Genomic DNA, 23,863 nt, shown 5'->3' with positions numbered 1-23,863 from the left:
TGAAATTTTATTTTGGTTATCAAAATCTACACAACTAATTTAGAAAATTAAACCCCGGCTTTCCTCCTCCCATTTTCAGTCAAAATAGTTACGATGTACTTACTATTAACGCTTGTAATTTTTTCTTTTGAAAGATTATTACGGACCCAAACTATTTTAGAGACACCCCTCTCTCTCTCTCTCTCTCTCTCTCTCTCTCTCTCTCTCTCAAGTTAGAGACTACATGACTGTCATTAATAAGCTTTTATGTACAATTTCACATAGAGTAAAAAAGTCACGCTCTAATTCTTGCTAATAATCTACTTAGTTATGATGTATTGCTTCCAATCTGCATTTCCAACTTACGTTTCTTACATGAAAACTTAGACTTGGTATGAATTACTACTTTAGTATTTACACTATAGACCTAAATCGAATTACTTCATCATAACTAAGATCATTTGACGTTAGAAAATGTGAAGCGGGAAACCTTGAGATGTCTTTTATGACGTCATAAACAAATGTGCACATAACAGCCAGTCGAGTTGTCTAAACTGAGTACAGAATTTGATGACGAAAGCAAACCCGCGGCCCACCTTAAATATCCTGGGTGTGGGGGATTCGACAGGCAATGTACGCTCAAATCCAAAGTTTTCCTGCGGTATGAACTATAACAACAAAATTTAATGTACTCTTCAGCAGGTGCTTTCTAATCGATGCTGATCTTATCTACTTATTACTAATATTGTGCATCGTTTGAAATCGGCCATGATAACAGGTACTCTTTATCGCAGTATCACCGCTTTGAATCCCTAAGTAGTACTTTATTGTCAGAACCGCCTTATCTCGGCAGAAGTCAACAAAGATAAGTCACGACCCAAGCTTTCTCTCTCGCATTGTTTCATTACAACCCGAACGCTTCCGTTAGTAACATGTTGCGTGTTTTGGTCCTCCTATCTGTTGTGTGTGTTGCAAGAGGCAGCATCTGTTGCGTGCCTCGCCAGTGGGAGGGCAATGAGGGCTCAGAATTAGGACTTCTGAGAGAAGGGGCTCCCTATCCAAACTTCATTCAGGTCAGTATCCCTCCCCCTGTTTTTTACGAGAAACTTTTTTTTGTATCAATTATAAAAGTACAAGTCATTTTTATGATATCTGAAATCCTTTAGTATGGTACTATTCAGTTCTAAGGTACTTTATACAAAATTGATGAGATTGTGGAAGATGCTTCCACAAGCCAATTTCTTTTTATATGAATGTAAGTAATTGAGACAATGTACTAATGAAAAGTAGGTCATACCCATTTTAAAGTGTTTGTAAATAGATATTGCATAAAATAATTTATACAGTATTTTGACAATATATGGCCAAATCGAGTTTTCAAAATGATATAAAATACTGAGTCGATGGCTAAGAATTTCATTTAAATACTTTATATTTGCAACTGTGACGCATTTTTTATTTAAATCATGTGACATTTTTGCCGCAGCGCAAAGCGGAAGCAATTGTATATTCTATCTGGGCTTTAATCGATTTCTTATGTTTTGAAACTTACGAAAATACTCCTTAAAAAAATGTACGAGAAAACATCTTTTATTTGTATTGAAAATTATGCAAAGTCGCAAAAAACCGACGTTCAGCATTGGGATATTTACTTATAATGTTATTTGTGAAAATTAAAGTTTGTGGAAAAACCAATATTTCTTATATGTCTGACAAGTCCTTGCCAAAAAAACTGACTCCCCACCCCCACCCCCGACAAAATCAATTAGTATAAATACTACAAGTATTAGGTTTCCTTTTTATGACATTATGGGACCTGCTCTCACAATTGACCAACACTTGGAGTACGTACATTTCTTACTTTCAGTACTATGATTATAGCTTGGCGTCAAAATCTTGACATTTTAGGTGAACTTTTAATACATATGACGTCGCCTATGACGACTCTTGTTTAGAGTTCAGAGGCGAGTTCAACAGAGCAAGTGCTCGCCAAAATTCCCTTTACCCGCAACACAAATTTTGGCGAGCGCTCGCACTGTTGGACTCGCCGCTGATAACGTCGCATATGACGCCTATTTTTCAGAGTTCTGTTAACGTCGCCTATGACGCGGACAACCAGAAAGTGGCAGCAACTCAATACATAGACGTAGATGGAACTCAAATAATGGTCAAGTCCATCATGGACTATAAACATGTAGGTATCAGAAAGAGAGAGAGAGATGGCGGGGAGAAAAATATTCATTCCATATTTCTTTAAGCAAAAAAGACTTTGGTTTAAAAGAAATTAAGTGGGATAATTTGATATCCGTTGTTATTCCTTTAACCCGTTTACACAGGGTGTCCAATACTCGATCAATGGGACCAAATGCACACGTACAACTCTCCCAACTACCTTCGTGGAAAACTGCATCCCAGGTTACACAACGGCATTTACACCTCTCTTTCATCAAACTATCCTTCTTCTAGCTCATATAATCAATCTAACAGATTTGTTTTCCTAAAATTTTATGAATATAAGCACTATATTTGATTTGTTTTTATCTGGATATGAAAACAGATGGTGCTAAGGAGACCCAGACAATTATTGGGGCAGGAGGGAAGACTATGAACCTGAGGACCTACACCATGATGGTGGGAAACTTGTCCGTGACGGCCCAGGTGACACAGAACGGCTGTATCCCTGTGTCGGAGAGCATTGTGGGATCCAGTCCAGGACGTAAGTTCATTATCTCTACAACCACAGTAAAGAGACAATCAATGAGTCCTCAACATAATATCTACTACCGCAATACAGAAACAATCAATGTGTTCTCAACATAATATCTACTACCGCAATACAGAAACAATCAATGTGTTCTCAACATAATCTCTACTACCTCAATACAGAAACAATCAATGAGTTCTCAACATAATCTCTACTACCACAGTACAGAGACAATGAGTTCTCAACATAATATCTACTACCTCTATACAGAAACAATCAATGTGTTCTCAACATAATATCTACTACCTCAATAGAGAAATAATCAATGAGTCCTCAACTTAATCTCTACTACCTCAATACAGAAACAATCAATGAGTATTCAACTTTAAAAATATCTACTAGCTCAATACAACTTAATCTCTATTACCTCAATACAGAAACCATCAATGAGTACCCAATTTAATCTCTACTACCTCAATACAGAAACAATCAATGAGTCCTCAACATAATCTCTACTACCTCAACACAGAGACAATCAATGAGTTCTCAACATAATCTCTACTACCTTGATACAGAAACAATCGATGTGTTCTCAACATAATCTCTACTACCTCAACACAGAGACAATCAATGAGTTCTCAACATAATCTCTACTACCTTGATACAGAAACAATCGATGTGTTCTCAACATAATCTCTACTACCTCAACACAGAAACAATCAAAGAGTCCTCAACTAAATCTCTACTACCTCAATACAGAAACAATCAATGTGTTCTCAACATAATCTCTACTACCTCAATACAGAAACAATCAATGATCCTCAACATAATCTCTACTACCTCAATACAGAAACAATCAATGAGTTCTCAACATAATCTCTACTACCTTAATACAGAAATAATCAATGAGTCCTCAACTTAATCTCTACTACCTCAATACAGAAACAATCAATGAGTATTCAACTTTAAAAATATCTACTAGCTCATTACAACTTAATCTCTATTACCTCAATACAGAAACCATCAATGAGTACCCAAATTAATCTCTACTAGCTCAATACAGAAACAATCATTGAGTCCTCAACATAATCTCTACTACCTCAACACAGAGACAATCAATGAGTTCTCAACATAATCTCTACTACCTTGATACAGAAACAATCGATGTGTTCTCAACATAATCTCTACTACCTCAAAACAGACACAATCAATGAGTCCTCAACTTAATCTCTACTACCTCAATACAGAAACAATCAATGAGATTTCAACCTAATAATATGTACTTGAAATTTTGAGAAGAAAAATCACCATGTTGTATTCTCTTTCAGAGTTTATCCACATGGGGACCAGTTTCACTGGGATAACCCCAGGGATTTCTGACCGCACCGTTTTCAACCCTCCTGTTAGCTGTATGATGGGTCCCATTTATCCCGCTGTACGTTTTTCTCATTTTAAACATCACAAATTGAACAAGAGAAATTAATAATCAAGTAAAGCAAAATTTTTAAAAAAATTACATTTACATAAAGCACTACTTAATCTAAGGTTGAACTATAGTGGATTCCACTTAAACAGATTGTCAGTTTGTCAGAGAAAACAGATAAAATGATTACTTGTATTAGATTAATCGGATTAGCATTTTCGTAGTATTTGTTTTAGGTATAGAATTAAATACAACTTATTGCAAGACAAAATCTATCAATGTAAAGATTTTTTTTTCAACTATTTTTCTTTTCAGGAGATTCAAATGATGAAAAGAGTATCCTTCCTTCATCCTCTTAGATAGTTCCTTTTTCCAGCATCTCTTTAGTCACTCTTTTTTTGTACTCACAACAAAATAAATTATAGAATTATCTTGTCTTTTTATTTAACTTACAGTCTGATTCCCTTCAAATGACATGTCAATGTAATGTTTATGGCAGTGAATAAGATTAACAGGATTTTATTTTAAATATACATTAAATCACTGGCCGATACATAAAACTTAAATAGTATTCTCCAAACTTCCGAACAACACATGAAATGACTGAGATTCTGACCTGAGACGCACAGTGAAGTCAGCTGCACATAGCTTACAGGAGATCTAACTAATAGTTCATACAGAGTGAAGTCGGCTACACATAGCTTACAGTAGCTGCAGATCTGTAGCTCTCTGGTTGAAAAAATTTGGATAGACAGATGTGCAGCTATATAATGGTATTCTTATTTAGAAATCTTGAACTGCAATTGTCTATAAACAGCAGGATACCCATAGCCTGATTGATATACCATAGATTAACAGTTGATTGACTAAGATGTAAATGAAACGCAGAACACATTCGGCTATTTCTTAATAATACCAAGGGATACCCTGAACTCTTGTAAAATAAGCACAATGGTTTTAAAGTGAATTCATTAGTACAAGTATGCATTTTGTAGATCAATGTGTTAATTTTTAACTTTTCTAGTAAGTGCATAGAGTAACATTGCCATCAGAGGTATGGATGAGTGCTAACAACAATGAACCAGGTATACTTACCTGATAAACCAGGTATATCTATCTGATGAACCAGGTGTATATATACCTGACAAATCAGGTATATCTATCTGATGAACCAGGTATATCTATATGATGAACCAGGTATATATACCTGATAAACCAGGTATACCTACCTGATAAATCAGGTATACCTACCTGATAAATCAGGTATATCTATCTGACAAACCAGGTATATCTATCTGATGAACCAGGCATATCTACCTAATGAACCAGCATAGTTACATGTAGCTGCTCTGTACTTATACTATGCATTGATTTTTTGAGAAATTGCTATCCTTGTGTAAAAAACACTACCTGATATTGAGGATTTGAATAATTATCATACTCTATACACATTAAAAAACAGCATATATGACATAACAATACCAATTCTTACACCATATACATAAATAAACAGCATATAGACTAACAATACCAAAATCTCACACAATGTACATAAATAAACAGAATATACCTATATATACATGTATGATTTAACAATATTAAAACATGACGACAACTGAACACAGCGTTGGTGGTTACGAGTAAGCTTCCTCGAGCAGAGTCAGAATTATGCACATCTATCTTCAATAGAAGAATACAAAACAACACCGTCCATAATTAGTCAGTGCTTCACAACTGTCAACAGAAGAATATAAAACAGTCTGTACCTAGTCAGTCCTTGTAAACTTCCAACATAAGGTAAGGCATTAAAACAAATAAAAGTCCTTGAATTGTTTATATCACAGAGTCCTGATTAAATGCACTCGGGAGAAATCAATTTTGGGAAAACCGTTTTCCCCCATTTCAAACGTTTTTGCTGCCATGTAGCGATTTGTGTCTGTTTTCTACTTTTTCTTTGGTTTATATGGAATTCCATGCACCCGGAATCTATAGATGCATGTATATAACGGGTTTCCATGGTTTTCTAAAACACTCAGTTGAACAAACTTGTAGTTTCCAACGTTTGGTTTCTGAAATCACAAACAGGAAACAGTTTGACAGTTAACAAAGGATATACAAATATTTGTACTGGTAATTGATATACAATGTACATGCTGCATCAAGTGCGACCTATATTGCAACCTTTGAGAGTTGACAAAGATTACACATATACTGCAAATAATGATATATACAAGTTGTATGGTGTGTGACCTATTTTGTTACCTTTATGCTGAAGGTTTGTAGAGGAGGCCCGGACTCATTGTAGGTAAAATTACCTAGGTTACTTCCCACTGTGTCAAATTCATTACTCAGACCCTGCACCAAGAAAATACAATGTCATTTAATCAAAATATCCATCAAATCAAAGATTTCAAATCAAAATATGTGGAGGAGTATCATATGCAAAAAATGAAAGTTTTTCTTCCGTTGATATCATCTGGTCTCTAAGTATCATACCAGAACAGTGAATTCTTTGGGGGCGCTATCAATTTTCCCCTCGGGAGCAATTGACTTTGGGATGTGCTCCAGTGTGAAGGCTGTGGGGGTGATATTGGCTGACAGCTCGATCACCAGGTGACCTCTACTGCCCTGAAAGGCCCAACAAGAGCCAGGTTGCATCTCTGGCTGTTGAAGAAAAAATACATCATGATTGAAGATTTACAGTTCTACAAAATCTGTCACATCTTTGTGCTTCATAGACACTTTGTATAACATATTGCCATTTATAAATTTTGCTTCAGTGACACTGAGTTCAAAAAGAACATTACACATAACAAAATGTACATTTATGTAAATATCAGCACAACCTGCAGGACAATGGTTGACAGAAATCCCTTTTGGACATTTATAAAGGAATCACAGTCATTTACCCATGTGAAAGTTCTCTCTATTATCTGAGGATAGAATATCTGAGGATAGAATACCTCACAAGTTTTATGTAAACTTTCTAAAATATCCTGTACATGTGATAAATCAACATCTGTCTAACACAATTCCCATATTCCTTTACATTTGATATACCAATACAGTAAACAAATTACTGTCCCTTACTATAAAACTGCAGATGCCACCAAGGCTTACCCAGCATGCCACAGTGTGGACTTACCTGAATGACACTGCGTGGGGAGTTGGAGACGTACCACAGGGGAATCCCCAGTATACTCAGACGAGCGGTGTTCTTGTGGAACGTCTCCGAGCACTTTGTACTGATGATGCTTCCTCCTGCAATGACAGAGTTATGGTCATTTGAGTCTTGTTTACACTACACACAAATTAACAACAGTTAAAGAGAAATCAGTCATGAACATATTTCATACTGGAGGAAAGGACAAATACAAACCAGCAGACTCCAGGGCAAAATCAGGCATGGCAATCTTGTCAGCACTGAACTTCTCTAGAGCTTCTGTCACAATCTGTCTCACAGCCTGTAGACATTACAACAAGTGTACAATTATTACCGGTATATGGTCTGTAAAACTACACAGCTGAATTTTTAGAGAGAAGGAATTGATGACGTAAACGTGGTTCAGGTTTAATAGTAGACCACTTGTGACTCTTTGGTAATAATTCAAATTGTAATGTTTTAAAATTTGAATCTATCAATTATTTTAATAAAAAACAAAGCAACTGTTAATAGAATGTAGAAATAATGTGAATAAAGTGGATAAATTGTTTTGAATGTCCTCACCATTTCCGTCACTTTGCCTTGTACCCCTGACTCTGACACGTAGACCTCTGTCGCCTCTGTCTGTGGGATTTCCTTCATGATTTTCTCAGTCAGCCCCTGACTGAACTCTGCCATGTACTCCTCCAGGTCACTCTTCTTGATGTAGGTCGATTTCAACCATGCCCCAAACGTGTACTGGTCAGCACTGCCGGAGTCATTGCCAGACATTATCTGTAAACATTGGTATGATTACCACAAGGCTAGACTGGACATTCTAGAGAAAACATCACATTTTAGACATCACAGGAAATGTCTCCAAGCTTAGCAAAATAAAAATGGGTCTACTGCCAACATCAGTAACTTGTTTAAAATCTGCTGTCAGATCAAATATGAAATACATCAAATGATATCTAGACAGATTCTTGGGTATACTGTTTTAAAAAAAAACAAATCCTGTAGAATGATAGAGTTTCCCAGTCAGCGGGACACCTACCTGTCCCAGGATCAGATTGATGCGATCCTGTACTAGGCTGGTGTAGAAGCTGTCGTTCCGGCAGCAGTTCCTTAGCTGTACAGCCAGTGACCGCTTCTCTAGCTCCAGACTGTCTAGGCGGGCGCGGACAGAAGACAGGTCCTCCTGTATCTGTAGGAGGGCCGCCGACGCTTCATCACCGACTCCCTCACCACCAGGGACAGATTCACTAAAACCAAAGAAATCAAACATTTAAATCATAGAAAAAGGTAATAAAAACATTCTACCAGAGCTCTCCGTGCAAATCAAATGAAATATATATCATATCCATCCATACCTTTTCATTCTATCCAATTCGTCTGTCAACTTTTGTTCAAGATTCTGCAAAGAAGACAAGGTCAAAGCGATATCAAATGGGGAAAAAAAACTATTCTAATTTCAGAAGTATAAACAATGAGACCTTAGAAATGTCTTTAGTTCAGTAAACTTTTTTTTTCAATGTATCATTCTATTCTTGAAACATTGAATTTTACCAAACTGAACTAATTTGATTCTAATGAATATTAATGAAATATCAGTTTCGAAAGTTTTACCATCACCACTCACCACTATACTGGTTTTTAAATCATTCTGAAGATTAAGAATTCTTTCTTCTTGTTCTCCACTCCCTGACATCTGTAAACAGTAAAGAAAGCTTTTAAACATGAGGGAGAAAATACAAGAACACTGCTCAGGAACAATAAATCCATCAAATAGAGTCACTGATCGTGTATATATACTCATTATAGGAAGAATACTATACATTCCTAATTAAATGCAAGGAATTAATATCCATGTAAAATCGCGAGAAGCAACCCTTACAAATTTTTAAATCTCGTCATTATTTTTCAGACAGTTTTGAACAATGAGAAATTAAAACAAAAAATTGGTGATTGTGATTTTATATTTTTGTGATCTGATACAAAACAGTGGAATTGCGGAATTAAGTACTCATGTGAAATAAGGAATTTACAATACATAAAATCGGATACCTATGCTTTTACTAGTATTTATCATTTTGATACAGTGTTGACAGTGCAATGGACTGAAGTATAAAACATCAAATAAATGTGCTTCTATATAATTACCAACATAGTGCTGTCTGATGGACTGACCTTGGCCTGGGTTTGTTCAGTGATTCTGTCCTGTAGCCCGCTGACCTCCCGCTGCACCAGCTGACTGGCAATAGCTCTGACGTCCCCCTCGGTCAGAGTGTCTGTTCCCCCACCCATGCCCACATTGAGCCGCTGCAGCACCCTAAGGATCTCCTCAGTAAGGTTGGTTCTCTCCATCTAACAAAGACAGTAAAACATCAGCACTTTAAAATATTTTGTATTTATCATAAACTTATGCATTTAGACACCTTTGCGAAAACAATCCCGGTAGTTAATTAATTATTTAAAAAGAATGACATATTATGTTACATTAACAATTCATAAAATTTTATTTCTGTTATACATACATGTATATTTAAGAGATTTTTTTATCATTACATTATTTTTTCTCTCTCTTTAATATAAAAGATTATAACAAAAATTTTGTTACATGAAATTAAACACATAAAACAAATCTTAAGGTACCTCACTAAACCTAGACTTATACTTTTAAGACACTACGTCACAAGATGGCGATTTAAATGTTTTGTTAAACTGTTTATATAGTTCGATTGGGTTGTATATCATCGTAGGTCAGTGGTTAAAGTATTGGGCTTCTGAACCGCAGATCATGAGTTCAAATCCGCCTGGAGCTTTTGTTCATGTTTACAGAATAAAATTTTTGAAAATGTAATTTTTCATCCTAAATTGCACATTTTTTGCCTATTTGACTTAAATACTTCTTATCCATTATGATATCTATCACAATCAAGTAATTTTCTGCTGATTTGAGAAAATATTTCAAGGTGTAGTGAGCCTTCTTAATTCATAAAACTTGTTGAATAACAAGAAAATACAAATATCATGATGCATTAAATTACATTCAATTACAGAAACATCATCAAATTATGTTAACAAGCATGCCTGAAAAAAAAAAAGACGAACTGAAAATAAATATAAGCAAGCTAACTTGAAAAAGCAACCAAAAGGAAATGTAGCTTAAATTTCACTGGTCTGAACAACCAACTGGAACAGGAAACCGATGCAATGGACTACATACAGGTGGAGCAGGTATGTTGTCTAGGTGGGGTTGTACAGGTCTCGTTCTTACAGGTTTCTTCCTGGCAGATTTCTTCACCTTTACCTCTTTCTTTGATACCATTTCATACCTTGACCTTCTTCGTGGATTAAGCATAAGGTTTCTGTAGATATCTCTGATCCTGTAGGGGCTCTGTGAGTGACCAGTGATTGATGTGGAATTATCTCCATGCTTTTGTTCACTGGTAACTCTCTGTTTCCTTGTGGCTGTGTGTCCTGCTATTCCTGTGTCTACTCCATGAGAGCCTTCAGATTCTCCAGCGTCCATTGTTCCCCCAGTCCCTTGGCTCCCAGACCTGTCCGTCTCACTGATATGTACATCAAGTGCCTCACACACTCCTCCATCATCCATGGGGGTGTCCAAGATTTCAGGGCCCCCAAACCCCAAATCTCCCCCTTCAGACTGGTTCTCTGGCTCTAAGACTGGTTCATCTTCATATCCTGTTTCCTCTATAAAATCTTCCCTCTCCTCCATGTCCAACTGAGATTCTCCATCTATTTCAGAATCCATATCATTGTCAACTGGCTCCCTTGTATGTAAGTCACGCGTCCCAGAACTGACTGACAATTTGTTGATCTTCAAATCTTCTCTAGAACCCACATCAATGTGTATTGGTTTCTTTGTATTTACTTTAGGTGTTTGTGAACTTATATGTGATTTATTGATCTTTATGTCTTTTCCAGAATCCTCTTCGATGTGTATTGGTTCCTCAGTATCTACATGTTCATGTACTTTAGGTGTTTGTGAACTTATATGTGATTTGTTGATCTTTATGTCTAATCCAAAATCCTCATCAATGTTTATTGGTTCCTCAGTATCTACATGTACTTTTGGTGCTTGTGAACTAATCCGTGATTTGTTGATGTCTTCAACAGGGCCATCTTTTTCTTCCTCTTTGCTATTAGTTTTTACACTGCTTAGTGCATCCCTAAGCTACATGAAATGTTAAATGGAGCTTACAACTACATGTTCAAGTACATCATTCAATCAAAGCAAGATAAAGCAGTTATTTACCAGTTAGTGTGTTATAAAGAAATTTCAAGCATACAGTGAGGTCACCAATTTAGCAAAGGTTCAGTGCATAGAGACACCCAAACACCACCATAACCACAGCAAGAAATGATATACCTACCTTATTTTTAGCAGCCTCCTGCTCCTCCAACCAGCGATTCTGATTGGCCAGTTTTTCCTCATTCAGTCGCTGTTCCACCATCGTAGATACGATACTCTCTACCTCTGGCATCGACAGGGAGTGTTCCCTGCCCTCGTCAATCTGTATGACAATCCTTCTCACATGTTCTCTTAACTCGTGAGGACTAAGTCCTTTGCCCACCTGATAAAAGATAGATACAAGTACTCAGGTACCAGCTCATTTTTCTAAATATTTTTCAAACTACTTGAAAAAACATATTATGAGGTTATTAAAGATTACAGAGCTCACTGAGACAAGGCATCACCTTTATGAGACTACCTTTATCATTTTATATGAAAAGCATAGTCCAGATGCCGATGCCAAGGGTTTAGCATACGCTCTCCCAGACTTCGTCTAGGTGAGCTAAGAAAATCTTTAGTGGTTAAGACTTTTACCCCTGAAATCTCTCCATAAGACCTCTCCTTCCACATCTCCATCAAGTTGGAATGCATAACGAATGGGGAAACTAAACAAAAATAAAGACTTAACTTCATATAATGATATGATCGAACAATGTCAATATTTTCACTTATATGTTTGCTTAACATATACATTTACAAAGGATCAAATTAAACTGAGATTACAGATATAGTCCAGAATATCAATAATTTAGAATGTCACAAATGAGATTCATAAGTGAGACATTCAATCTAGTTTGCTTTGGATACTTTTTTTTTACCTGAGATATACATGTATATTACTTGATAGTCATATTACGAAGCTTAAAATTAATAGCTATTAACTCAAATATTTTATCTATAAACAAATATTTACCTGCATAAAACAATAATGGTAACAAAAGCATCAATGGCAAGATGATACAGCACAGACGGGAAAGCCTGGACATTCTGTAACAAACAAGTTATACAGATGACATATCCTGTAACAGATTGCTAAACACAGTCCCATATTTCTCTTGATATTCTTTTAGAAAAAAATCATTCATTTATACATGTATGGTAAATATCACATACATGTAACGTTCTGCTTCAGTGAAGTACCATTTAAAGGTCTCTTTCTTATATTGTGACAACAACAGAACACATATCTGTTTCATTCAAATATCTTGTACATTTCTTATGACTTTAATCCCATATTCATTTTTCATAAGAAACTTATTGTAAATTCCTTATTTTATGCGAGTACCTAATTCCGCTGTTTTGTATAAAATTCCTATAAGATAAAATCACAATCAACAATTTTTTGTTATAATATCCTATAGTTCAAAACTGTCTTAAAAATTAAAAGCAAGATTTTGAAATCTGCAAAGGTTGCTTTTTGTGATTTTACACAGAATCTAATTCCTCACGTTTAATTAGGAATCTACAGTACCTTGAGAAAAGTCCAACTTCCCAGACAACCATTTTCACTACGACTGCTCGTGCAGTGGACAGCGTTTTTCTGGTCACAAACGTACAAGCTTTGACAATGTGTCGCAGACAGTACGTCCAGATCAGATGGTACAGCATCAGGAGTGCCACCGACAATAGGCTGCTGGTCAGTGAACAGACCGGTCTGACCAAGTACCACCACACAGGTCTACCCAGGTACCGCCATGCTGGTTCCCCCACACTGTTCCAAAGCGGCCGGCCTACACTGTTCCACACTGGTCGTCCCACATTGTTCCATAATGGCTGGGCCACAGGTCTTGCAGTGGAGGTGATGGTTTCTATGGGGGAAAAAAATTGAATACACTTTATATACCACTTTTGAACATGACGTTTCATCATATTGTATTTTATTTAGAATGAAATCTTCACTTGATAACAAAGTTTCACTATATATAGGTACATGAAAAGTACTGAAATCATTCCAGGTATTCAGAATTCTATAGCCTTTCAGCTCTTCTTATTCAATCTGAGTTCCATATTCTTTTCACAGTCTAGTCTCTGCATACTTACCTATGATGGTGGTGACTACGGTGGTGGTGACCGTGGTGACCATGGAAGTAGAGGAGTCTGATGCTGAGGTCGTGGTAGAGGTTGTGGTGTCTGACCTTGACCTCCGAGGGCTACTCCTACTGTACTGGGAGTTGGAGCGGTAGCCAGACATGTTGGTTCCTGGAAACACATACACCCAAAATCTACTCATGTTTGAACAGAAAGTGAAAACAGCTAGTTCTCTAATCTGAATTACTCCACAAAACTTATGAGAGTTCAGAGTACTTACCAGTAAACTCGGATTCTGATTCCATTGCTACAAAACAAGTAAAATCCAACTCATTTATTACATGTACTGATATACAGCGCAAAATACATGTATTTCTATACATGCACAAGTCATAAAATAAGAAATCACATTGCAAACTTTTTATGATTGTATAACAATAAATCATGAATAAAATCCTTATAAAATAAAAAAAAAAATCATTGAGGAACATATTGTTTCTAGGATAAAGTCACATACCAGACATTTCATCAGAGTCCACCTGATCTAGACCTTAAAAGATAAAAAAAATTATTGTTATAATCTTTAAGAAGGTATTGGACAATACATTTTCATTTAATTAATCTTAAAAAGGACCTTTTCACAAATAGGATTTCATTAATGAAATTTAAATAATGATGCACTGTCCAATGGTTTTACAATATGTAAAGACTCGTTCAGAGACAACTGTACCATATAATTTGATTTTCCTGTTGGAGTTCTGAATTTCTTTCATTCCTTTCTCCATTTCCAGATCATCAAACTCCCTGATGAGAGTTTTCCGGACTGGTTCTAAGACAGATGATTTTGACGATGACGTATAAGATGACAAAGAGGCCGAGGATGACGCCGTCTCCGTTATTCGGTTTGTACTGGTGACGTAGTCCGAGGCCTGGGATCTCCGGGACCTGGAACCCCGTGTTGTGCTGCGGGACAATCTGGAGTCCTCCATTGTGTTGACAGAGTGTAGGGATCGCCGGACCTCCCTCGCATTCTTGTTGGTGTTCAGAGCTTGCAGGGATCTTCTGTTCTTTACATTATGTCTCTCTATTAACGTCTTGGCATTCCTCAGATTGTTGCCTGACCTCAGGAGTATTCCATCCTCGTAAACTGTAAAATAACGGAAAAATCACTACACAAATAGGCAGACTAATGACTTATTTTCCTCTTTTGATGCATTTTCCAACCTATTTAGGTCATTTAAAAAACAGAATCAGAAAAATACAGGTATGGTATGTATCTAAAACAAAGGTGCATTGTTTACCTCAAATACATGGGATCAGAGGGTATGGATACCTAGGGCAGACAATTCAACAAGCACACACTGTGAAGCCTTATCAATGACTCTTCTTTTTAGCAAATTTCTTATCTAACCCAAATACCTTATTCATTGAATAAATTTGGTACGATAAATTAAGTTACATTTTTTCTGTGTGATTGATTATAGGGAGAAAAAGGGGTTTAAAATTTTTAATTTAAAGGTATCTGCATGCAAGTGAATCCAATCTCTACAAATTACTACACACCTGTACATGTATTTATAGCTCAGGTAAACGGTGATGCAAATTTAAAGCAAGTGTGAGGATTTAAAACAAAACATTTATTAAGTATCTTTAAAGATAATTGACCTTGTTATTTCAAGAAAACAAAATCACTTACAGTGACTACAGAATAGCAACAGGTCATTCATTGCCCAAGTGTTTCATAAAAGTCAAACAATACATCAAACGACTTTCAAGTAAATAGCAATATCAACATTCGAGTGGGAAATACACGCAGTTCCATTAACAATGATTGTGTTGGCTGATAATATAAATGTGGACATAGTATAGCTGAATAAACATAGCACTATTTCTGTCCTGGGTGTGTATCCTGGCATATATTTTACCTGTACGAGTGGACAATCTTTCCTTTGTTATGTAACTAATGTCCTCATCATCAGAGCTCACATATAAATCACTGGTCACATTGGTCCCGGCTTTTCCTCTCACATGTGCCCGAGACATATTTGGTATTTGGTAGTAAGCACTTTCTACTTTTCTTCTATAACTAGGACTGAAAGTAAAAAGTCACAAAATGCCGGTATCATGTATCAAAGAGATTTCACATCACAGCCTACATAACATCATTTTATTTCTGTATGTAGACGTACAGAAACCGGTGAAGCACTGCGAGAATCCAATCCAGAATAATTCATGTGCTCAGTAAAGCGTAAAGTAAGGTGTTATTTTGTTTTTCTTGACTGACTAAACACACAGAAAACACATTAAATGCTTACATCAAATCAAAATAAACCCTTTCCTTGTGCCTCACTATCAGTGACACAAATTTTTTTTTAAATAAATTTTTTAAAAGTGTACGTCTTTTAGCTTTAAACAGCATAAAAACAACTCCCACTCATGAATGCACAATTTGTTTCCTGAACCACTCCTCTCTCTCCTCTACATCTCAGAATTGAATGCTAGCACTGCTTATTGTGACTCAATGCATGTTGTACCGGTAGTTATCAAAATTATAAGCATGCTGCAGAGAAAGCTAGAGAAATTTTTATGTCGGTGCACACACTGGTGACTGCATAAATTTATATCCAGGTTCTTATATCTGAATAACAAATTAATACAAATGCTTAGAAAAATGTGTTTTCTTGAATTGGGTAGCAGGCTCTTTAGATAAGTACATGTATTCAATTGTATTCTTCATAAAAAGAAAATAACATACCTTCTGGAATAGGTATAATCCGTTTTTGTGCTCATCCTGAAGAATTTAGAAATACACAGCTATTACTGCAGATTAAAAACAGAATTCCTACACAAGCTATGGGACATAGTTCAGGGTGTACAAGGTATGTATAAATTAGCCCAAGCCAACAACACGTATCTCCTGGACATTATTAGCAGTTTTATAACATTACATGCCCCGGGCCAGCAGACCGGGTATTTGATTTGAAAAATGTAACACCATTTAAACACTTTAATTACTGTAATGGACTTAATATTAGGGTAAAATGACAGACATTTTAACATGTACACATACAAACTATACCCTGAGTCACATAAATGATATAAATGTGAATTTAAAGCCAAACACCATTATAGCCTGAATTCCAGTGTTCCTCTCCACAATCTACAAATTCTACACATCTATTAAAACACAAACTCCAGCTAATATGATCCCATCTACCGTTAAAAATCTTAATTTTCACCCTCAACCCCAAGAGTTGAAGGCTGCAGGCCCTGTTTATTTTTGTTCTAGATAATTGCCTGTTTTCTTGGTAAACAACCCAACTGATCACACCCATACTGCAGTGGAGATCTGACAGGGATAAAACAAATCCAGTCTGTTCAGTCTGAACTCTTCATTTTCTCCATCAGTTTCTACATAAACAGTTCAATGGTGCCTTCCAAATAAAAAAGAATGAATTGAACCCAAGTTCAAGTTCATACCCCCCCCCCCCCCCCCCCAAAATGCCCTCTCTCAAAACACATAATAACAATATACCATAATCATACACGTCAGTAAAATCAGAGTTGTAATGAGGACCACCGATGGTAAGCCACTGCATGTGGCATCAGTTTATTGGTACACATCTGTGTGAGTGTGACATTGATGACCCCCCCCCCCCTTTGATTTATGTCATGTCACCCCTCAGGAAGTTTGCAAGCCAGGAGGGAGGGACAGAATGTTTGTTATATTGCTTATTGATTCTGATCATTACTAGGACCCAGAAAGTTAATGGTTATCTGGATACACCGATAGCTGACATCTCAATAATAACAAAAGCTCTCTTTTCACTACCATGGAAGATACAATTTCTTTAATCTGTATACTGTATTACAAACTAACATAAATGATGGACTAAGCAAAAGATTATGAAGATTCAGTTGATGTACATGCAGTACTGCGATGCCGCAGGCTTTGCAACATTCAGGGAACTTCATATAAATCTGCACATACTACAATGTCATTATATAGAAAGGAAATAAATGTGAATTTACTTCTGATTTCAGTAATTAAAAAAACTGCAACAGAATCAATTAATTTTCAACTTCTCATCATATAGAACAGAAGATTTATCTAGCTATAGAAGATTTTACTCAACGTTTACACTAAGTTAATTATTATATGGTCATTCTTTAAAAATTAGAAATGTAATATGAAAACAAATACATGTAGTCAGAAATAAAGTAGTGTTCACAGATCAAATGTTTTGAAATGAAATCAGTTCATTTTAAAGAACAGTGTGCATACAAAGACTCCTGGTTAAAGTACAGAATAATATGAATGGTTATGGATATCATGCATCTGTTCACAAGTTGTAAAACGTTAAAAACATCACACAAAACTCCATGCTAATAAAAGCATGATCACTCACAACAAACCAAAAACCTGAAAAAACAGACAAATCATTAATCATAAAAATAAAACCTATTAAGTATCAAAGGTACATGTACTCACTGGACTATGAATGTATTACTTCTGACAAATCTCATTGGTACCTAACAAAACATATGAAGAATAATTCATGTATGTTTTTAATCTTTTCTTTTTTTTGAGGGGAGGAGGAGTTCGAAATTTGGCCTAGCTTCGTAAATCTATACTCTTTATCTTCATTTACACAATAAATGATCAATTACATTAATACATCATTAACTGGTACTTGTAGGATTAATTCTTCATGGAAAAAGTGGAGTCACAGATGAATTAATGTCTACAATTACATTTTGGAATGTCAAGTATGACATATGTATTGATCAAAACACATAATGAGCTGTTCTGTTTACTATTAAAGTAGTTACAACATGTATGATAACTTAAAACTATCAAGATCTTTTTTGACTGTTGTTTAAAACATGACAATTAATTTCATAATCTTTCAAGCAGACTTCTTGAACATGTTGAATGGAGAAAGCTCTAAAACTTTAGATTATCCTTATATATCATATGACTATTGAACTTAATTTAGAGCAGACCATTGCATCATCAAGTTAATTTGTACTTTTGAGTCAAGATAGCAATAATACTATACATGGTAAAAATGTAGCTACAGGTACACTACAAAATGCATGCATACAACAAATCTGTACATAATGTATAACTAACCATACACCCATTAATGCAATGAACATCACACATTGATTATACTTACTTCTCAAAGTAGTCATCTTTGAGGTAATCTGTGGAGGTCGAGTCCACTGTTCTGTTATAGCTGTAGGTGTCTGATCTCACTTTTCTCCTCAATCTATCAATTGAATAAAATACAGATAACATAAAAAAAAAAACAGACGAAAATTAATTCTTTACATCAATTAAAACAAAAAACTATTAGCTACACTGTCGCAAAACCTGTGATTGTGACAATGTATCAGCATTTCAATTTTCTGTTTGTGGACACAGAAACAGAAGTTACCAGTTTACTGAGTACTGACTTATTTAAAACTGGCCAAATAATAAAACATTCATTGGGTGATAAGAAAGGACCAGTGCTTTTATTATTTGATTCAGGGGCCTTTCAACAGCCCCAGTTAGACAATGATGGCCCTGTACTTGTAGTATATTCCTTGCACACAAGATAAATAGACAATGCAGGACTGCGTTTTACAATTAAGAGAATATAATAAGATAAAGTCATAAACAATTTCAGTTTTTGTGGAATGATCTTTGAGGAACAAAAATATAAAACCATTACGTATCCTGATTTTGATTTCTATAATTATATTTTTTCAGCCATCAAATTCAAATATTGATTAGTTTGTGATTAATATGCATTAATTAATTTGTTCATAGTGGTATGTTCTTTTGTAAAATACAACCCTATAATGCCAGGAGCTCTTAAGTAACTACTGATCAAAAGAATTAAATGTAAGCACTGTGAAGACTGAGAGATTTCAAGGAAAATGAATAGTACAGAGCTGCACAGTACTGGCCCTACAGTCTGTACAGGAAGATTGATGGGCAATATTCACCAACAATCAAACTAAAATAAACATGAGGAAAATAAGAAGTTCCAACAAGAAAATAATTCAAGTAAATGCTTGAGAAGGAGAAAACTGTACTTAAACAGTGTATCCATCTAAAGCTACAATCATTATGGAAGATTAATAGATTCATGTCATTTCATGTTTTACACTCTTAAACAAAGAGTTGGTCTGAAATTACTTTCCAAATGTTTTGTCCTATCTTTGAATCTGAATGTATAATATTTTCATTAAGTATTTTTTTTTCTGAATCTTAGCTATGTAATAAGTCATGTATATCTACCTACAACAATATAAGCCTATTAAGGGAAACTCATTATACGACACTTTTGATCATTCCATGTAATAATTCTCTCTATGCTGTTGCAATTCAACATAATTAGTGAATGATGCAAACAGGTTTGAGAGGTAACAATGTTACATGCTACAGACTGTAGCAGGTCCAGTACAATCTCCAGAATTGGCTATATAGCTTGAATAAGCTAAATAGCTTTATTAGGCTATTCAGAATAGCTTCATTTAGCTATTTCGTCATACATTTTTCTTAAATTTGTAATTTTATCAGTATGTATAAAATATCGCACTTTAGTCCAGTGATAGTTTTTAACTTTGAACTGTTCTGTGAACAATGCATGTAAAGATTACTCATCAACTTGCGTCTCCTTAAGAGACTTTGCACTAAAAGTTTTGGGGCAACTGATTCATGACCACACAGTTACTTCTTGAATGAAATATAAAGGAGGTCAGTTATGGTAAACAAGATAATTGATTGGTAATAATTTATCACAATGAGAAGAAATCATACTTATCCACGCCTCATTGCACACAAAGTGGTAAACAGTTACCCAAACAATGGAAATATATTTTTTGCTTATAAGTGCTTTAAAGCTGCAGTGTTAAAATTATCTTTAATTGTGGTCAAGTTTATAATGGTCAGTTGTGCAAATATGAGTAGCAAGTTAATTGCGATTTTTTGTCCATTTCTTACAATAAATATTTTCTTCAAAAACTGCACATAAATAGCTTTATCAAGCTATTTTGAATAGCTTTATAAAGCTATATAGCTTTTTCAAGCTATATAGCTAAATCAAGAGATTGTACTGGACCTGTGTAGTACAGTAGCTGACCTTACACAAACAGTAGTTATCAACGTGAATTTTAGCCTATTCTTGAATACTTACTTGGTTTGCATTGTATAAGTCTCTTATTTCTTAACCACATTAATTGCAGATTAATGCAATTTTCCAAAATTCTAATTCACAAACTCAAAATCAGCGGTTTTTTCATCGTTTCCTAATCCTATGCTTGACAATCACACCGATGCATCATACACTCGTCGAACGCTTGATAAAACGAGGTATTTGATTGGCTGAAGACGAAAACATGGTGGGTCAGTGTTTGGGGCGCGGATCAAAATATTGTCGCATTAAATTCGTGAAGGGGAAATGTTTAGATTTATCGTAAAATGGGCGACCGCGGCTGCAGTAGAATGGCATCATGAACGTGAATCAACCAACCATATCAAGAATATGATATCATTAAAATGTCTTTGAAGAATCATTTACCTTTTGGAAATAAATATCGTGCTCTAAATAGACCTAATTAAATGTATATATTGAACCACTCAGCATTCGGGATTCAGTGATTGAGCACGTCCAGTGCTTGTTTATGAACTTTCTAATGGTGTTGCAGAAGTAGCCTAGCAGAAGTTTGTTTGTAAACTGCGCAACGGATAACTCAAAATCATCATAAAATCTAAAGTAGAAATTTATTCCCCAATCAAATCCGGATTGATTAAGGATTATCTGATATTAAAAAAAATCTTGACATCAATAGACCTAATTTGAATTCTTGATATCAAAAGATAGAGTTTTTATCAAAAAACAATTTTTGTGGGGGCCGCTCCAATAATTTTGAGAGGTCATCTATAAAAATGATGTTGTTAACAAATTTTCAATATGTGTCTGAAAGTTCATTTCTTGATAAGAAAAAATAACAACTGTTTCCTAAAATTTTCTGTGATCTTTTTTGTATATTCAAATTTCTGATACTAAAAGATATATTCTGATATAGAACTAGTTATTTTATAATATTAAAAGATACTTCAAAACTTTAAAATGGTGATTTATAGTATTACATATCGCCCTGTCATTCTTGAAAATCAGCAACTTCTCCATCCCCATATCACAAATACATGAAGATACACATTAATACATTTTTGATGTTTTAATTTAACATGAACATATCTTTTTTTTTTCTTTTCGTGGAATTTGCATATCATATTTTTATTACCTGAACTAGGGATTAGCCTCATGTCTTGTTTCCCAATTTCTGTGTAAAAAATGTCAATCAATAATAAGTACATGCATATTGATAAACTCGGTAAATAAATATATAACACCGCCACCTAGTATTCATAAAATACCTGATTGTAATGCCCATATTAGGAGGCTGGATGGTGAACTTACCTATCAGATTTACCTTGGAATTCTAATTATGATGTTTTAGACCATAAACTATTATTTCGAAAAGAAAAAAAAATTTGCTTTAAAATTTCTTTTCTCGTAACTACGAGATCTTTTCTCGTAATAACGAGATATTAACTCGTAATAACGAGATAATTAACTCGTAATAACGAGATATTTTCTCGTAATAACGAGATAATTAACTCGTAATAACGAGATCTTTTCTCGTTATTACGAGATAAAAATATTTTTTTAAGTGGCCCTATTCGTCTTTCGTAAGAAGATCATGCGCGGATCAAGAAATTTTTTCTAAGGAACCAAATGAATCATTGTTCATAAAACATATTATTTCGATTCAATCCTCTTGTCCAACCATCATATATGAATTCATTATAAACAATTTTACTCTATTGTGTTTTATAGCTGCATGAATTGTTTAAAAATTGACAAGACTACGAGATCCGCTTTCTTTGATATTTTCTCTTTGTTAAATGAAGTCGCATTTGAAGACGGGAGTATTTAGTCACTGAATCTGAAATATTGACGGGACAATTCCGATTTTACTTGAAAAACGCAGAATGTGCAAATAGATATGTGCGTCAAAAGACTAAATATAAATTGATACCAGTACTTATATATTACTTTTTCGGCACAGGCGCGAAAGCATTTCGGCAGTAAGCGGTTGGCATTAAGCTGTCACGAAGTTGTTCATTATATGGAAGTCCATAATGTACAGAACATATATATCGTTATCCATGTTTATTCCGAGTCACTTCTAATGGCTAAACAAACAAAAGTTAGGAAAAGGAACAAAATCGTTTTATGAAAAAATTGAACTTCATACAAGGATTTGGTTACGTAGGAAAATTGTCCACTAGATTAAACAAGCCCCCCCCCCCCCCCCCCCCCCCCCCCCCGTCAAATAACATCATTTTAGAGAGAAATCACATATTTATCTACTTTTTTTATCTAAAGCAACCAACCCCAATGAAATTTTATGGTACACTGTTAAAGTAGACGATTACAAATTAATATTTCGGTTCAATTTAACAATGGAATTCGGCGTATCGAAGGTCGACTGTATATTTGTAGATTTTTTTTGTAGATTTCCTCTACCGCTTAGACTTTTAAAGGGGCTGGGGATGGCTGCCATTTTAGAGCTCCATATAAAAATAATAAAAAATAATAAAATTTTATATTAAAATATATGAAATTTTTCTTTACCAAATAGTAGTTGATAGTTTCAGAAATCGCATACAAAATTTTTAAATAAATCTGATGGTTTTATATTATATTATATTTTGACTCCCAGCCCCCTTAATCAGAAACATCGAAAGTTGATTGGAAATTTTAAAACAAAGACTTTTGCTGTAAGAAATAGGTGTATTTTCGATACCCTTAGAATATTATGCTGATCTAATAAGCAGCCAATTTAAATGAACTCTTCATGGGGCAAATTTCAGTTTGTTGCAACACTGGATTTTGATTCACTGACTTGCGCTACCGTATCGACGGGAATCTGTAAGTGTTATTGAGAAACTTTTAAAAGTTTATTTTTCTCTTTTAGTCTTACAAGTGATTTCTTGATTGATGCTAGGTTTTTGTACCAAAACATTACTGGTTGACGTTGAGACAAGTGAACAATATTCTGTAATTTTTAACCAAATTTTGACTTACATAGTTTATCAGGGAGCTTACAACCAAGAATGCTACCCTTCTGGACAAAGTTGCTGACACGTCTATTTTGCATTTTCTGAAAATCAGCCAACTTTAATCAGAAATAAGCCCC

The 23,863-nt window shown here is 34.9% G+C and overlaps 2 protein-coding genes across 6 annotated transcripts; one reads left to right on the top strand and one right to left on the bottom strand.

The window, feature by feature from the left end:
- The first annotated feature begins 861 nt into the window (after window positions 1-861).
- LOC128164674 (uncharacterized) lies at window positions 862-4,536 on the top strand. The gene is made up of 6 exons (XM_052828652.1): window positions 862-1,052; window positions 2,063-2,173; window positions 2,316-2,394; window positions 2,537-2,695; window positions 4,012-4,118; window positions 4,422-4,536. The coding sequence occupies exons 1-6, from the start codon at window positions 912-914 to the stop codon at window positions 4,467-4,469; spliced, it is 645 nt and encodes a 214-aa protein (XP_052684612.1). The 5' UTR covers window positions 862-911; the 3' UTR covers window positions 4,470-4,536.
- On the bottom strand, window positions 4,526-21,339 carry LOC128164669 (SUN domain-containing protein 2-like). Of its 5 annotated transcripts, none has more exons than XM_052828644.1 (23): window positions 21,175-21,339; window positions 18,781-18,873; window positions 18,090-18,130; window positions 16,353-16,388; window positions 15,523-15,689; window positions 14,328-14,744; window positions 14,115-14,147; window positions 13,878-13,904; window positions 13,610-13,768; window positions 13,041-13,377; window positions 12,483-12,556; window positions 12,104-12,174; window positions 11,649-11,849; window positions 9,439-9,615; window positions 8,891-8,959; window positions 8,622-8,665; window positions 8,306-8,513; window positions 7,834-8,043; window positions 7,486-7,570; window positions 7,252-7,367; window positions 6,603-6,770; window positions 6,369-6,461; window positions 4,526-6,175 (listed from the first exon to the last, which is right to left on the bottom strand). In XM_052828644.1, exons 3-23 carry the CDS (start codon window positions 18,122-18,124, stop codon window positions 6,050-6,052), a joined length of 2,853 nt encoding a protein of 950 aa, XP_052684604.1. In that variant the 5' UTR covers window positions 18,125-18,130; window positions 18,781-18,873; window positions 21,175-21,339; the 3' UTR covers window positions 4,526-6,049. The 5 variants fall into 5 exon arrangements, with proteins under 5 accessions (XP_052684604.1, XP_052684607.1, XP_052684603.1 ...); XM_052828647.1 differs by lacking the exons at window positions 18,090-18,130; window positions 21,175-21,339 and adding exons at window positions 10,478-11,449; window positions 20,791-21,134; XM_052828643.1 differs by lacking the exons at window positions 18,090-18,130; window positions 21,175-21,339 and adding an exon at window positions 20,791-21,125.
- Between the last annotated feature and the right edge of the window lie 2,524 nt (window positions 21,340-23,863).

The sequence above is a fragment of the Crassostrea angulata genome, chromosome 10, assembly GCF_025612915.1.
Source record: "Crassostrea angulata isolate pt1a10 chromosome 10, ASM2561291v2, whole genome shotgun sequence".
Taxonomy (NCBI): domain Eukaryota; kingdom Metazoa; phylum Mollusca; class Bivalvia; order Ostreida; family Ostreidae; genus Magallana; species Magallana angulata.
This window is presented reverse-complemented; position numbering and strand designations above follow the sequence as displayed.